This window comes from Drosophila yakuba, chromosome 2L (assembly GCF_016746365.2).
Source record: "Drosophila yakuba strain Tai18E2 chromosome 2L, Prin_Dyak_Tai18E2_2.1, whole genome shotgun sequence".
Taxonomy (NCBI): Eukaryota; Metazoa; Arthropoda; class Insecta; order Diptera; family Drosophilidae; genus Drosophila; species Drosophila yakuba.
In genome coordinates, this window is record NC_052527.2 from 10,684,366 (window position 1) to 10,702,038 (window position 17,673).

At 42.0% G+C, this 17,673-nt stretch overlaps 2 protein-coding genes across 2 annotated transcripts in view; one reads left to right on the plus strand and one right to left on the minus strand.

The window, feature by feature from the left end:
* The window catches only part of LOC6527403 (POU domain protein 2), a 30,881-nt gene extending 13,876 nt beyond the window's left edge, over positions 1-17,005 (minus strand). Inside the window, exons 1-3 of the mRNA XM_002088459.3 lie at positions 16,694-17,005; positions 15,243-15,302; positions 12,327-13,003 (exon numbers count right to left, since the gene is read on the minus strand). Coding sequence (XP_002088495.1) covers positions 12,327-12,786 — 460 coding nt within the window. The 5' untranslated portion in view covers positions 12,787-13,003; positions 15,243-15,302; positions 16,694-17,005. The remainder of the gene's footprint in view (positions 1-12,326; positions 13,004-15,242; positions 15,303-16,693) is intronic.
* LOC6527404 (neprilysin) lies at positions 3,454-5,672 on the plus strand. Its single transcript, XM_002088460.3, has one exon. The coding sequence runs from the start codon at positions 3,663-3,665 to the stop codon at positions 5,670-5,672; it is 2,010 nt and encodes a 669-aa protein (XP_002088496.1). The 5' UTR covers positions 3,454-3,662.
* Positions 17,006-17,673: the final 668 nt, after the last annotated feature.

A 17,673-nucleotide genomic window follows, 5' to 3' on the forward strand; every position in this document is an offset into this window, starting at 1 on the left:
AAGTGCTGATAAAATGGGCTAAAAAAAGGGTAAAAAAAAGGGTTTCAATATCATTATCAACACTTGCCGGCTTTTCACCCCTCCGATGGTAAACAGCCCTCTCTCAGCGCCTCCAACCCCTTTCCCAAAGCAAAGCATATTGCCAATGGAAACCGTTTATGTCACTATCAATTACTCATCATTATGGAACTTTGATACGCCTTTCCACCTCGTAACCCCCTCGATCCTGCACCCCTAGCCCATTTGGTTACGCTGCTGTTTTTGCTTTTTAGCGGGGGTTGTACGCCATACTCGCCATATCCACTTTTCAATCAGTTTTTTGTTTTTCGTTCTACGGCGCTCTTTTCATTTATGACTTTGATTGATTATGAAATCTGTACATAATTTTCATTTTATAGTTTTCGCATAAGCAGCGCAGGGAGTGAAATCCGAACATTTGTTCATCGAAGTGTGGGCGTTGTACGTCATCATTCTGAGTGACACGCCCTTCGCTGAGCGGTGGGGTAACTCTATTAGTTGGATTTCAGGACTGCTAATGGCGTAAAATTGAATGAAGTACATTTTAAACATTTGTTACTTTCTAAAAGTACCTTTATTTTGCAGTTTTAGGGGAATATAGGAAGAATACATTCCATTCCTACCTAATACTTATCAAGTACTATAGTGATTTACTAGAAATGTCAATGAAATTTCTGTAATATGCTCAAATTAAATAATAAAGCATAAGCGCCGTAATTAACAAAACTTCTCTTTACATTTTTCCGATGCCCCATTTGCTTTCCCGCCGACAATTGCTACTGTATGGCCTATGATCACTTCATTGTGGATCATTTAGGAGCCAGTGCCAGCACGGAAAAACACAGAACACTTTATGAATGAAACTCTGACCTATGGCTAATGATGCACAAAAATAGAAAAGCACCAATAACCAAAAAATACAATTGCCTGCGCTTCAAGTCCAACCAAGGCAACCACAAAATGTTCATTAGAGCGCCAAAAACCGTCTGAATAATGAGAGAAGTCCACGAAACACGAGTTCGAGTTAATTGTGATTGAGATTGGAGGCAGTAGTCAGATCGGATCTGAGCCGATGTTATGGGTATTAATTTGATTTATGGCCGGGGGTCAGGTAGAACACGGCCGGCAAAGCCGCAGGAAAGCCATTTCCCCTTCTGTTCGCTTGCCGCTGCAAATTGAACCGGATTCTTTAGCATAACGATAGGGAAAATATTAGTTAACGCTTAACCCCTTGTCACCCCTGCGCTGCGGATCGTGTTGGCCACGCGACATCTTGAAGATGCAAAAAGGGTTGGCACACCGGAAATGGCGAAAATACATCTGATGCGAACTGTGCTGTCAGATCTAGCTGCTTTCCAGCCAAGTCATTCAAATGTAGCTAAAAATGGGATTCTATATATAATATAATATGTTGTAATATTTTTATTAGTTTTGTGCTTAAATATCTGCTTGCAAATATCTATATATATATATAATGTTGTAATATGTTTAATACTTTTGTGCTTAAAGACCTGCTTTCCAATATCGAGCCAATGTAAATGGTGTAGAATATTCTATTTCTTTATAGATAACAATCTGTACATTTCTATATACTTTTGTAATTAGGGATCTATATATTTTAGTTTTTTTTAAACCAGATATCAATTTATAAATTAACAATTAAATTTAAAGTTTCCAATAATATTCTTATTAGTAATGTTGTGAGTTGGCTTTTTTGCTGAGAATATTTGTCACCACTGAGTGCGAAGTGTGCCGAGGATTATGAAAATGAATTGAAGGCGGTACGGCCCAGAAAGCTGACTTTCAATAATTGGAAAGGCTTCCTGATTTCTATAAGCGAGTCCTGTGTCGCTGCTGCTGTCAATGTGCCTGAATGCGCGTGCCAGTCAAGGTCCTTTTTGGAAATGCAATCTGTCGTTGGGGGAAAAACTCTCGCTGACAGATGAAGATCCAAAGGTGAAAGTTTCAATCAAATGAGGGGACGAAGAAAGGATTCCTTGCTTGCACAGTTGCCATCGGAGGAGCAGCTGCTGCTGCTTCTTTAGCCGCACAAGCCGCAATTGTTAAAAAACTGAACATTAAATCCTTTTTTCAGGCTCAATTTGCTACTGATGCCGTGCATCCTTTGGCCCCGTGCACCCTAAGCCCGGCAAGCTGTTTCAACTAAAGCGAAGGCGCTCCAAGGATCCTCCTGCCATTCCCGACCAGTTTCCCCGCTTCTTTTTTATTTTTTTATTTTTTTGGCATTGTTACTTTGTGCGATTATATTTACCTGCAACATGGCGATTAACGCGCATCCTGCTCACTACCTGGTCCCTCTTTATTGCTATCCTATGCGCTTTGATTTCCCATTGCGGCAATATCCTTTATCCTTTGTGCCCCTTTGTTGCATGCACCGGCTGGCAAACACATTAGAAAAAGTGAAACGCGGGGGTAAGGAAAGGGGCAGCCACGCAAAAGTGTCAGGAGCTCAATGCATTCGCAGTTGGCTTGTTCCTTCGATCCTTTAAGGATTTCCAATTACGCAATGCCTGCGAAGGAAATTCGCTGAATATCTCTGTTTTCAGTCGATCGAAATGCGTTTTTTAATGATTTTTCTTTGGAAGTACTTTTAATTGAGAAATCGGACCACCCAACAGCCACTTGGCTGATTGTGTGAAGTATTAAAGGTTATTAAAATTTGTGGCTAGCAGCAGATGTGGCAAAAAGGTGTCATAAAAGGTAGATTTTTATTGGAAATCTTTTTAATTTTTAGGCAGTAAATCGAGGAAATAAATTAATTATTTTCTTTTGTTTAAAAAATGTATACTTTTTGCATATATAAACTTGCAGTATTTTTCAGTGCAGCATTTAAAATGAAACGTCCCAATAAAATGCTATCAAAAAACCCCCAAATTGATTTTCCTGTATTAAATTGAAATGTAGCACTATTTTTAAGCCATAATTTAGTGTGGCTTCGTTTTAATCGGTAAAATTGGTGGCTTTTTCCAAGGCTTCCTCTCCACAAATTTCTCTCCGTCTACTGACTGATGTAACGAGTCTATTCGCAGGCAAATACGTAACACATAAATATATATATAAAAACCCAGATGAGAGAGTTAAAAACCATTTAGAAATGTTTGCATTATAATTGCGGTGATTATTTCGGAACGGGGTCATTAACATGTGACATTCACAAACAAAAAAAAGAGACTGAAAAGCCGAAAAACAAATAAACAAATTCGAACAGAAGAGAAACAGTCTGGGATGAGATCCCCAAAGAGCGATAAAATAGTAAAATCAGCTTTCTAGAGTGATAAGAACTCTTTTGGAGAATTGCGGTTAATTGAAGAATGCCAAGATTTGTGCGGAAGATTCAGCTGCTCGAAGCTAGAACCATAAATTGTGCCACTAATGTGATTTCTGTGGTGAATCCGAGTGTGTTGTATTACCTAACCCACTGAAGCGTGTGCTCAGCCCCCTTTTAGCCCGAATGCCCCCTTTTTGGTTTTGGTTTTGGTTTTTGGCCCGATCATGATTGTATAAATTGCCAAAGCGCGTTGCCAAAAAAGTTTAGAACTTTTCTGTCTGCTGCCGGGCGCGCAACTCCAATTTAATTATTGCTCTCACCTGAATCGTGTGTGTGTTCGAGTGTTTTTTGGACCATGGTCAACGCTTTATGGGCCACGTTAATATCGCTCATTTTAGTCGGCCGTGTTCTAGCCAACGATCTATTTTCCCTGCCACCCGCCACGAATCACAGAGAGGAGCTACTCGAGGATTATGGCCGATTCGTGCTGTCCACCATGAACAGGAGCATCGATCCCTGCGAGAACTTCTACGAGTTCAGCTGTGGCGGCTGGAAGAAGGCGGACTTGGTACCGGAACAGGCCAGGAATACCAGTTTCCTGCACGCCATCCAGCACAAGATCGATGAGCAGATCCAGGCATTCCTGCAGAATGCCACTAAGAGAGAGCTAGAGGGTCTGGGAGTTAATGGCACCAAATCGGCGGAGATTAAGGCCAAGCAATTCTATGCCAGCTGTGTGGATATGAAGGCCAACTTGTCGTTGGCCTATCAGTATTTTCTGGAACTCGATGAGGATCGTTTGAGGGAGCGCAATGCGACTTACGATTGGATGTACATCAACTTTATGTCCAAATACGACCTATATCCATTACTGACTCTCAAAGTGCACTACAGTACTTCGTCCAGGAAGTTTGACATACTTATAACACTCCCCAGCTTGGTTTTAGCTGGGTATAGTGAGGAGCAGTTGAAGAATATGACCAAAGAGTTTGGCTTGGATTCGAGTGCAGAGAAAGCCAAGCAATTTATAGAGAACTTTAAAAACCTCACGCAGTTCGAAAGAAATTTTCTCTCCTTAGCCAAAACTCGCAATGAAACAGAGCAGTTAAGTTTCAGGGAATTCCTGGTGAAACATAAACACGATCGTTTGAATTGGACGCGATATTTTGACCTGGCCTTCAATGGCAGTCAGGAGTCCCAGTGGCCAGTGATCAATCAATTGGATAATATCAACGATTTGGTATTCTTTCTGGAACAAACCAATTTGGAAACGTTAAAAGGTTATATAAAAATGCGGGAGCTGCTCAAGTTTTATGGCTTGTGGAAAACTCAAACTAAAACAGGCGGAGTTCAAAGTGAATGTCGCTCCCTGGCGGAAACATATTTCAATTACGCTCTGCTGCCCTGGTTTATTGGCAAGGTTTTCGACAAGGAGAGGCGCGCAGATATCCTGAGTGTTGCCAAGGACATCAGGGACACGTTCTATGATCTCCTGGACCATCACACCTGGCTGGATGAAGATACTCGTTCGCAGGCTAAGACCAAACTGGCCTCCATGGATATTTTGGTGGGCTATACGGACGATCTGCAGCATCGCGAAGTGATTGATGGTGTTTACAACGATATCAATATGACCGGAAATTGGTTCGAGAACCTGTGCATCCTGGAGGGCAGTAGAGCCAGGATACGCCTGCGATCGGTGGACAAGGCCCTCATTCCCCTCCTCATGCCCACGAGAACTGTGAACGCCTACTATGCAGATTTCCTCAACCTGGCCTTCATTACCATCGGTATGGCCCAGTGGCCCTTCTATCACATAGATTTCCCCGATGTCCTTAAATACGCTGGGGTGGGTAATATTATAGGCCATGAGATGGCCCACGGATTCGACAGCTATTGCTATCAGTACAATTACGATGGCAAGAAGGCGAACTGGTGGTCCTCAGCTTCACTGAGAAACTTCAAAGAGCGATATCGCTGCCTCGAATCGCAGTACAATAAATTTATTCTGATGGGCGTCCAAACTAATGGCACTCTCACCTCTGGCGATAATATAGCCGATAATGTCGGCACTCGAATGGCATATTATGCATTCAAGCGAAAAACTGGCGACAAGGCTTGGTTGGAAAAACCCCTGAGAGGTGTAAATTTCAACAACAAACAGCTGTTCTTCGTTAAGTTTGCCCAAACCTGGTGCAACGGCAAGGATAATGGCGATAAGCTGCGGAGACTGAAGACTGATGTCCACGCCTACGACGAGTTCCGGGTTCAGGGCACCTTGAGCAATATGCCCGAGTTCAGCGAGGCTTTCAATTGTAAACTGGGCACCGAGATGAATCCGCTCAAGAAGTGCGTGGTTTGGTGAAATAAAATTGATTTTCGATCGAATGGAAGGGGGGTCTGTTGTTTATTATAATTGGGTTCAATGAGGGAAATAGTTGGGCAGATTATTTGGAGGACATGAAAAATGTGGTACAAATATAATACTTGGCCAAAAGATGCAAGAGATTAAACACCTTTTATTACCTAACTAGTAAATGACAACATGAAAAAGTACTGCATTAATATTCAAAATTAGTTTAATGTAGAAATAGTGTTTCAGCATTTCAGTAAATTATTATTGAATTATTTGGGTATCATTTTTTATTTTTTCAAGTGCCTTTTTTGCCTGTTCAGTGCAATAATGTTGGAATTAAAAACCCGAATAAATATTGTTTTGCCAGCCCCGATGACGTCTTCATTTAGCCAGGCCAAGTATTTTCCGCTTGAAAACCATCAGCGACTTTATAGTTCTTCCGCTGGCAGAAAATCGATATTTCATGGGCCAAACTAACGCCCCCCACTTTGAACAGCTGATGGCAATCGAAAAGAGCCGAAATACTAATTGATTTGATGCAGAACCTGCCGGAGGAACCACCCATCGGGCAGGGGAACTCGAACTGTGGGCGGGTCCTGGCAATATTTGTCTTTGACTTTGCAGCGATGACACCTTTCTCATTACGAATTAATGGCATTTTCGGCCGGCGAACAAAAGGTGCAACAAAAGAGCGAATAGAAAGTCACCGGCTACAAGAAAAGGTGCAGAATACGTGAGGATGCAGTTGGAAAGCCGTTGCCGTGTTCTGTTTTTCCCAAAAAGAAAAACAGTTTTTACCATCATTAGTCGTCACTTGAGAGTCCAGATACGGAGAACAAAACCCAAATGTGTTAGCCCAGCCAAAGGCTAGGAGTCAAAAAGGTAGCCAAACCGTTGGATCGAGCCTGCTGCCGTCTGCATACGAAATAAGGATATGTACGATATGTATTTGCTTAAGGATATTCGGATATTCGGATATTCGGGCTTATCTCGGCCGTCCCAGCGACGGCATAACGGATTTTCGTGCATTTGTTATGGATTTTCGGCGCCAGGTCTCTTATTAGCTGGCCAGGTAAGCGATCCTGCTGCCTTTTGCATCCTCGCAGCGGGGCATCCTGACTCCTGGCAGGTCGCAACAATCTGGCTCATGCATTGCATGAGATAGATCATTAATTTAATGGCTTTTGTGCACGAGGAAATGCAAAGTGCAATCCTATACATATACTCGTATACATATACCCACATCAAACAACTGATCGTGGAGGTGGTCTTCGAGCCGAGCAAATTGCAAAATCTCCTCGGCTGGGAAATTCGAGACGGCAGTGCTCTATCTCATAATTGCATTTGCCCAGCACAATGGACCAGTCAAATTAGCCTTCATTTGTAATCTTGTGGCCCAGCTTCTTGGGTCTACGCCCCCTCCTCACATCTCGACCATCTAGATGCCCCATCTTGATCGCATTAATTCCGTTTATGTAAACCATTTCGAAGAGGGCTTGTCGCTAGTAATTCGAAAGGCGTAGTCGTTGTAATAAAAAATCAACTTGCTATGGCCAGATCTTGGTGGGCAGAGAGGGTGGAGTCCACACTGGGTGGGTGATGTGCGGGATTGGGAACTAAAAGAGTTGCCGGGCATTACAAAACCAGTTTAAAGACAATTCAATGTGTAATTAAAAAAAGTTCGTTTAATAGTCCCTCCAAGAAGAAAGAAGTTATTTACAGACGAATGCTGCTCTTTGATTTACTTAATGAGACGCTTTACACATTGACTTGGCAACCCTGGGACATTGCGACCTGTGCAAACAACTTGCCAAAACCATGTTTCCATAATTACATGCAGAATGCCTTTCATGGCACGGCAGTTTGCTTCCGCCGCTTAGCCAATAATGCCTCATCCAACCTACACCCATAACCCATCACCCCTTTCCACAGTAACCCAACTGGCTGACCCACCATCATCCGCATCCTCATCCTCATGCCCATCATCGTCCTCGTCCTGGCCATCATCTCCATCTGCCTGCACCATCGCAGCCGAAATTGAACGAAAGGGGCGTCGTCGCAGGCCAAGTTAAAAGTTAAGCTTAGCCGGGCCAACAGTCAGGTAGAAACTACCAAAACAGTTGCACTTGCCGGCCACTTTGGGGATGGGGTTTCTGGGGGGGGGTGGTTGGGGGGACAGGGACTAGGATCGGCAGGAATCCATCGGTGCACTAGCTGCCAAGTCGGGTGTTCATGGTGAATTATGAAAATCGTTGCGAAATTAAGTTAAGAACTTTTCCCCAGCTGAGCAGGAAGCAAAAAGGCAGGCGCAGTGGAAGTTGCAAGTGGATGTGGCAGCGTGAGAGGATCGTGAGTTGCATATCATATATTGAAGATTTCTATAAAAGCGGATTGCAAAGAAGGTGTTTTAAATGTTCTGATGACCCATTGAAATCCACTAAAAATCTGTTTTATAAATATTTACCTGAGATATAGTATCAGTAAAGAGAAAGTAAGTTTCTATAATAAACTACGATGTTGTTGGAAAGAGTCATTGTATATTGATTGAGTGTACTATATACTGTATAACAATTATTTTGTAATTATTACTATTGATCTCTACCTTCCTCAGTGTATCTTAAAGCACTGATGAAGAAATAAATGTTACTTCTGGATTTAGGTATATTTTAAGTTAGCTCACGCTGCCACCTCTGGCGAACTGCAACCATTGAACCCGTAGGTTTATTAAATGGAGATGATCAATTTAAATATTTTGCAATTGTTGTTGCCGGTGGTGCGTGAGTGTTCTTGGTTTTAGTGACCCTCAGCTGTGGTGGTGCTCCTCCGCAAGAAGTCGAAGCCACCGCAGCTGGGGAGCCAGGAGAAGCATCTTTGGAGCGGGGCAAATGCATGCGGATCTTGATGCAACCTGCTGCTGCTGCTGTTGTTGCAGATGCTGCCGATGCTGCCGCCTCCTCTCGATTTGTATAAAAAATGTGCTTCATTTTATTTGGCCGCGACCGGCGTCCGCCTCCATGGGTTAACGCCCCAACTGCCAAGCTCCGAACTTCAGAAACTCTGAATGCTCTCAGCTCCAAAAACGCGGACCAGCCAAAAATGCAGCCAAACAAATCGCATATGGATCGCATGGATCGCTGGGGATTCTGCCTGCCCATGTTCCAGCTTCTTCTGTTTTTCGCCAACGATTATCTAAATTGCATACGAAATTATTTTAATTAAAAATCTAATTTTCTTAGCCGCCTTACGCGGCACAAGGCAACCGCTTTTTTCCACTCCGTTTTTGGATCACTGGTGTTTCTGCTTCTTAGCCACAAAATTGTGTTTACCATGCATTGATCTTAAGGCGATGGGAATTTTTCAGTAGAGTTGACTTGTTTGTTCATTGAACCTTTAATTTGACGCGATTAAAACGATATTAGCGTTGCACGTAGTCACATCTGTTGCAAGGGTTTTCCATCGGCGCTTCCTTGAACCTTAAGGTTCAAGAAGGTGTGAAGATGTGACGGCGTCAGCTGGGGCATCATCTCTCCTAACGCGACCATTTATTGATTAATGATGCATAATTTGGTGGGGAATATTAGTCGGCTCTGGCCTAATTGACGCCTTTCCGGTTTGGTTTCTTTGAAATGGATTCAGCCTGGGTTCATGAATTCAGAAGGGTCAGAACGGTCAAAAGTAAGTGAACCAATTGTTTTGGGCGGATAAACAAATATGTTGTAACTCGAAAGAAAGTAAAACTACAATTTCCAATATGCTTTAAAGTTGTCATAAATAAATTTATCCTCAAAAATTAGTACAGTGTGCTGATGATGTTATTCAAGCTGTGGCAGGTTCTTTTCAATAAAGTGCTTTGTAGCTCTTTCTTAGACCATTAAACTATATTCCAACCATCTCGAATTGCGCTCATCTTCAGTAGCTGCAGGAAAGTCCCAGTTAAATGCAATTCAATCAACCACCAACCGATGCATAAAATTTAAATAAATGTTTGATTTGAATTTAATTGCTGCGGCTGGAGCAGGCAGAACCTGTCTGCTTTCCGTCAGAGAAACAGAGAACCACCTCAATTGAATATAAATCAAATGCAACCGACAGCCGCACATCAGCGTGGATCAAAGGGGCGCGCTAATCACACGCTGGGCCAAATAGGATCTAATTTCCACACAAGAAAATCCCATTTTTTATGTGAATATATACGGCTATGGAATATACATATATAGAGGGAAAAGAGCATATGGAGATGCGTTTATAGAGAGATCAGGTGCAGTCGTTGAGCATTCAAATTTCGCGCATCTCGAGAAGATAAATGATGGGGCAGGTAAGACAGGTAGAGAAGGTAGAGGCACGGCAGGTAACCCAACCATTTCAATTTGAATTTCGACAATAATTAAGCGCACAATGGATTTATTGGGTTTTCCTCATCTGAATCGAACCATCGAGTTGCCGTTGCGGTTCCCGCTGCCAGTGATCCTACAATTAGTCGGTGAACCGAGCAATCGAGCAACCAAGAAACTGAGGAACTGAGGAACCCATAACCATACTATACCTAGACCAACCCATCCGATCTCGTGGCAGTTGCAATTATCATAATTATTTTCATTCATGCGGCGATGCATTGAGCATCTCTCGTCTCGTTCATCGTCTGACAGTTCATCTCGGTTCTGGCGGAGATTGGCGAGATAAATCCGAGACCGTTCTGAATGAAATCTTTGAGTTCCTAACGCCGTTTCCCTTTTGTTAACCCGGACCTCGTGTTCTCACACAGCCCAGTAGCAGCAACTGGGAAAAGAGGATGCATTCGAATGTTTTCTTTTTCCTTGCATTTCCGGCACTTGCTGCATGCACAGCACTTATTTTGAATACCCTTTTGCATATGTGTTTGTTTGTGTTACTTCCTAAGATCTGGATGGAAAATTCATTCTTTCATTCTTATATTGCTTTATAAAGACACTTTTTGTGTGCAGCAGTTGTTCGATTCTTACCAAGTCATAAAACATATAGAATATAGCTTTACTTCAAAAATAAACAGTGTCTAAACAGTGGGAATGAGTCACTTATAGTGCAACTTTCTTTCTTTTTTTAGTTTCTAATGCATTAGAAGGGCAGTCTCTACCTTTGGATTGCATCTACCAGCTAGTCAGACCATTTCCCATCATTTATCGGCCGCAGATGTGCCATTGTATGGAGTTGGCTCATTTATGGCAAATTATGGTTCAAATCGTAATGGGAAGCTGGCTGCTGACTCGGGTGATGGATAGCCTCAAATGCTAACGATCTTGGGAGTGGATTGGGACTGAAAATCACGAATATCTAACAGAAAATCTAATCAAAGAAACCAACTTCGGTGAGTTACATTTGCTTAAATCGACTTTAATTTCCGGTCGCGTGTTGGACTTATTCGTTTTAGGGCTGCCTGCCTTTGTTTTACATTAAATTTTTGATAATTGCGCACTTAAGGAGGTTTGATTTTTTGTGGGTTTTGCATGTCAGGCGAGCATTTCCGAGTTGAAGCAGAGGAAATGGATTTACATATGAAGATGAATGGTAATGAGTCCTATTTAAATCGTGTATTGGGTAAATTGGGGTTTCGCTTTGGTTGGCTTTAAATAACAATTGAGGTCACGAGAAGTGTTTTCAAGTCCCCCGAGTGAGATCATCAAACGGCAAAATGGCAATTTCAATAATCGAAAGAAAACAAGATGTTGCAACCCCCTTTTTCTTTTGGGTTGAGCAGGAGCAACAGGATGTGCGGCACCCTCTTGAACCCCTTGTGGTTCTCCTTGTCCTCGTCCTTGTCCTTGTCCCTTAAGACGGATGAAGTGTTTGACAACCCTTTCAATCTTCATAAATGTTCGCACTCGTGGCATCGTACCACACTCTGTTGCAATATTAGCCCGATTCTGAGTCTGGGTCCCTTGTGTCGCATCCTTTTTCTTGGCTCTATCAAGATGACGACGACGACCCCTTGCCTTGCCAATAAAAAATGAAATCTGTTTCGATGCATAAAAAATTGAAAATCCCATAAGCATGCGTTTGGCACGAGTTTTTCTTTGACATTCGGGGTTTTTCCCCCACTTCGTGAGGCCATGAAAAATGGCCGTGCTCTTGTTAACACGTTGTAAATACCTCATTTTTCACTTAACGGGTTTTTAAATACACATATGCAGGGAAACTGGGCGGTAGGCTGAAAAGGGTTAACTTTTTTATGGGTTTTATGGACTCAGACAAGTTGGCAAGGTGGCTAACTTACAGTTCTTTAAATAAAGATTTAGGATGTAAAATATTTTGATATAAAGTGTATTGCACTTATAGCACTTAAGGAAGGCGAACAAAATAAATATATTTTAGATTTCATAGATACATAAGTGCTGCAAGTAATGATCTATAATATATATAATGTAGAAAGATATTTGGCTCTCAATAAGTTATATTTATAAATGAGCTATTCAAATTTTTTTTGGGTTCACTAACACTTTTTTCCAATAATAATGCTTTTCATGAACATAATTTGCAATCATTGGTATGTACCGTCTAATAGTCTAATATTGGCCTTAGCAACTCGTGTAAACTATTTAAAATATGTTTGTAATAATGTAATGCCTGCGCATTGCTCCTTAGCCTAATGATATATATATTTTCGTGGGAATGAGAAAAAGGTCAACTCACCTGAGTTGGCTGGTGCTCGCTGGTGGCTCATGGGATGGCAGCTGGGTTCCTGTGGCGGCGACTCCATGAATTCCTGCTTGACTTGTATCTGCGGCAGGCGCAGCAATCCCTCAAATGCCTGCTCGCTGGTGGGTGGAAGTGGTGGGCAGTTGTCTTTAGGGTTAAAGCCATTCAAATGGCCAATGTTGGCGGCATAATTAGCCGGCAGTTGCAGTTGATCGTCGACCAAAGTGGCCGCAACGCCTTGGCCAGTAATTTGAACATTAACACCTGCTGCCGATGTTGCAGCAGCAAGGCAATGAGTTGCTGCTGTCGGCGAAGTCAGCAACATGGTTGCTGTTGCTGCTGCAGTTGCTGCTGCTTTTGCTGTTGTTGCTGCTGTTGCTGTCTCTGCTGCTGTTGCGCTCAAGTGTTGATGATGGGAATTGTTGGCAAGTGTTGTTGCCAGCAGTAATGGCATAGTTGTTGCTGCTGCTGCTGATGTTGCTCTTGCTGCTGCTGTTGCTGTTGCTGTTGCGTTGCAGTTCGTCAGCAGCAAATTGCGTCGCTTTGATTTATGGCCAACTCAAGTGCTCCTTGCTGCCTGTGGCGACTTGTTTGCCGCTCCGGTTGCTGCCTCAGATTATGATATTGACCCATGGACCGCTAGCGATATATATTCCTGCCTTCTCTGCTGCCTGCAAATGGTTGGTAATTAAAAGTGTCTTCTTCTGCTGAAAGCCTAATTTGCTGTTAAGTGCACTTTAAAAAGCTGTTATTAAATACATATAGCGCTGTGATCTCAACGACTCGATAGCGGAAGTAATTGATTTTCCCTTAAAGTAACTGGCCAATCCACATTCTTTCACACGTGACTTTTCACTTTGCAGGTGCAAACAGTGGATTTGTTTGAAGTCAAACGGATGTTTGCATACTTTACAACTGAGATTAATTAGTTTTGTTTATTAACTGGCTCATGTGTATAATGCTTTGTCTGCCCATTCTGCGATTACAAGTTTGAATTTTGATAAATGATAACAAGGGGGTACGTCATCCAATAGGGAAGCTAATAATCGAGGATTCTCGGAAATCTTATTCAAAATAAGTAATTAACAATTCTAAGCTTTGAGTGAACATTTCAAATTAAATTTGTCGTTATCTTTTATGTTAACGCGATAAACAAAATAATAAGTGTGTCATAAAAGTACATATCGCAATTTAAATAGTTACATGTTTGCTCTCCTGAATTTGTTTATGAGCAGTGCACACATTTCTTTAAAATTTCCCATGGCCTGCCAAATCAGCTCCCACAAGTGAAAAGTGGTTGTATAAAACTTTACAGCAGTAGACACCATAAAATGCACTAAAACCTAAACCTAGTGATATTATGCAAACAAATGTAGGGGAATGGAAATGGGCACATTTACCAAAAGTGGCTTGAAACGAAATTGTTGTAAATTGAAAGCAAATTGAAGTCAAATGAGATAAGGAGCGAGTGGGTGGGTGGGAGTCGAAAAATCACGGCAAAAGGCGATGAAATCAAAGGAAATGGAAATGGGAAATTAAACTACAACCGCCACGATCAAATGCCCCGAACAACAAGTGAACTCGGCCAGATAAGATACGGTGCTGCAAAGTGCATCGCAAAGTTTATGGAAATGGTTATTTACATACATAACCGAACGGGTATGTGGAGCTATAGGGGCGGGGCTGTGCGGCGCGGGGCGGGGCGGGGCAACTAACATTAATGGCACGTGTAAACAAATCAATTGAGTTGTCAGTATCGACGGCAAATTGGCCGCAAGCAAAGTGCCACACGAAGATTGTTTATCAATTTTGCCAGTCGGTAAATTATGTTCTTTGCATGTCAGCAACCAATTGCGAGGATTCCATATATCTACCTATCTGCCGGCAAGATCAAAGTGGCCGACTAAATGCAGTCACTTATTCCTCGGTGCTACTTTCAATAATTCCCAATCGGCAATCGGTAATTCCTTATTGGGCCGTCGATATCGGGGCTTTCGCTATTTTTGTTTAACTTTATCTTGTTTTAAATTTAAACACTATTGCTTACTCCAATTGGAATCGTATCGCCTGTCGTATAATACCGAACATTGCGATTGTTTGTCTTCAATTTGGAATTTGTGTTTTCATAATTTCCTATTGGGTGTACACAGTTCGGTTGTAAAGATACGAGGCAACTTAGTTCGATGATGTGATTTGCCTGACACTCGGTTGAAAAATTGTTTGTCGTGATTATCGAATCATTGCCAGAAGTGGAACTGTAAAAGGCCCATAAAAATATATGTGGCACCTCTAAGATAGTGTACCCCAATCACGAGATTTGTTGGAAAATATTCAGTAAAAGTGAATAAAGTGTCCTTTAAATTAAATAATATATCGGTTTCATTAAGTTATGTTATATATGCTAATCAAAGTATATTTCCTTGCATATAATAAAATCTACTTCCTATTTCTGTTTTTTTAAATAGAAATCAATTTTGCTTCAATTGATTTAGTTTAACGATATATTCTTTTTAATCGAAATATTTGTTTGCTCTTCCCTATCTGACTGAACCTTTAGAATATCCTTTGCTAAGGATTTGGCTGTACTGGTCACCATTTTGTTGAGATTAGCTAAATTCCGACCAAGATCTCTATGATGGATTCAGTTCGCCCGTCCAACTGGCACAGTCGGCCATATCGGGACACTTGTTGGCCCTCAAACACATATGGCCAATTAAGGACGCAGAAATACGCGCAGACACTTGGGAAAGCTCATTAGGAATCTGACAAGCCAGAAGAAACAGTTGCCTCCTCCCATCTGCGGCATCTTCCGCATCCATCTGGCTGATCCATCGATCCACCATTGAGTGTGGGCGTTACAAGACAAGCTCCTTGACACACTCAGTGGGTCCTAAAAAGAGGTAAACTCACTTGGGCTGCAAGACGGCGCACCTCCTTACTGCGGTTTTCCTCCACTCGTTTTTTGGCCTCCTGTCACGAATTATAATTTAATTGTTTATTTTGCCACACTTTTATAAATTGTAATTGCCAACGAGAATGGCGACAGCTTCACGCCTTGCGGCTTGCTGCTTGCTGCATTCTCTGTGGGCCGTCGAGGTGAGGCGAGGTGATCTCTGTCTTTTGGGACAATTCTCCGAGACACGCTTTTTGATTGACTTCCGACAAACGACTGACTTAAAAAAACGCGCAAGGAGATATGGGCAAAAAGTAAAAAGTGGAAAAAAAAAGACAGACTAAAGAAAAGAGAAAGAGCAAAAAGAAGCAAAGTTCGCGACGACTTCCGACGACGTCCGACGTCCGACGTATCCACAAAATGTCAAGCGAGTACAAAAAATACTTTTTTATAGAAGATGTTGGAGAGAGTGAGTCAGTGTGAGTGTGTGTGTGCCCGTGTATTGGTCTGCCTGCGCTGTGTCTGTGTGTGTGTGTGTGTGTGTGTGTCTGTGGGGGGTGGGGAATGTGGAAGGGAGCCATAAAACAGGTGGAGGGGGTGGTGCGTGGGTGTTTTGGGGCGTTTGACTTCGTTTTTCTTTCTTCTTTCTCTTGCTTCTTTTTTTTTTTGCAGGAGGTTTTAAAATGAAAAGCTTGTATTGTGTGGGTGGAATATAGTGCTCTATATGTGTGTGTGTGTTCTATATATGTATATATGGGTGGGTGGCTCTTATCGGATTCCGAATTATATATGTATTGACTGCCGCTGCTTCTGTTCGCTGAGGGAAGAATTAATATGGGGGCTCCTAAGTTGATTTGTAGTTTAGAGCGGCATGAAAATTTCCTTTTGGATGAAATAGGAAATGGAAGGAGGAGAAAAGTCGACGCGCACATACGAGCAATCGATGGGTAAACAAATAATTTAGTTTATAAAATATAATATTATTTATTATAACTGGTATTCATTGAAGTACTATTTTTCATCAATTTATTTATAGGGCTCAATTTTTATAAGTTTTTCCGCTTAAGTATCATAAGTGGATTACTTTTTTTGTCAAATAAAAAGTTCTTTATTCTCGTATTATTTGTGATACATAAAAATAAGGCAAAACCATACGAATACTTGTTTGATTTTTTGGGCAAAACTGATTTTATTCCTTTCAAAAAACAATGTTCCGACGGCATTGCACTTGTCAGAAATCACAACACAGCTCGCGTTACGCATACGCCCCGTGAACAAGTCGGAATAACAGCGAAATACAAAAAAAATTGACATTGCAATGATGGCAGAACCGGGAATTATTCGCCGAACTGTCAAACTGCGAATGTCAAGGCAAAAAAAGAAGCAAATGCAGCAAGATAGCCCACAGAATGCGCTGAAACGGCGGCAGGAGGCAAAAAGCGATAAACGCATAAATTAAAATAATTACAAGAGGCGTCCTCAGATTATTGTTGTTGCTGTCACGCACACACAGCTAGTTGAAAAGTCGGGGGAAAAAATAAACAAGAAAAGTCGCGAGGACGACAACCGACAAACGGCCAACGGAGTGGCAACTGAAAAACTGCAATTGAATGCAACTTGACCAGGCCAAAGCGGCTAGAAGAAGAGCAGTACTAGCTGAATAAATGTAAGAAGAAGCACCACAACCAACTACAGTAACCATACACTTCAAATAATGTGGCCTTAATTCTAGGAATTTAATATTGCATCCTTAATTACCGCAACTAAAACCATTTTTTCCCTTTTATTTTTTAAACAAATATTCCCAATTGAAAATATCATTATTAAAAGCAATTTTCATATATAAATAACTTTTCCGAGTGTAGAATCAGTTGATTTTTCTCGGCAACTTGGGATCCACATTGTTGCAACAACGCAGTTGCTGCCGTTGTTGTTGCTGTTGATTTTATTCAAAATGGTTTGTTTATGTCCGAACAGAAAGAGTACGCGAGAGAGAAAGTGCGGAGGGAGAGGCAGAAAATCTTGGGGAAATATATCCAACGAGCGCGCTCTCTCCCACACACCTACACTTACTCAAAGTGGGCAGCAGGCAGCCAATGGGCTTGGAGCTTTGGCGCTCTCTTCTGGCGCATGCTCGCTCTTTGTGGGGAGCTCTCTCTCTTTCGCCGTTGTGGCCATTGTGTGTGCATGTGTGCGAATTCGCCGCGGCGTCCAGATGCTGCGGGGGAAAAAAAAGAGAGCGAGAGGGCTTTTACCTTTTGACTGCTAATTTCCGTTCATTAAAGTTGGCAGTAGCCCGCCTCGCTCACTATTCTATATGTAGTATGTGCCACTCCCCCTCGGCATGCCGCCCCCTTCTCTTAGCAGTGAGTCCTTAAAGATATTTCTCCTTGGCCGCAACTTTAATTTCATTGATTAGCGCCGAGGAAATTCCCTCCTTGGCCCTTT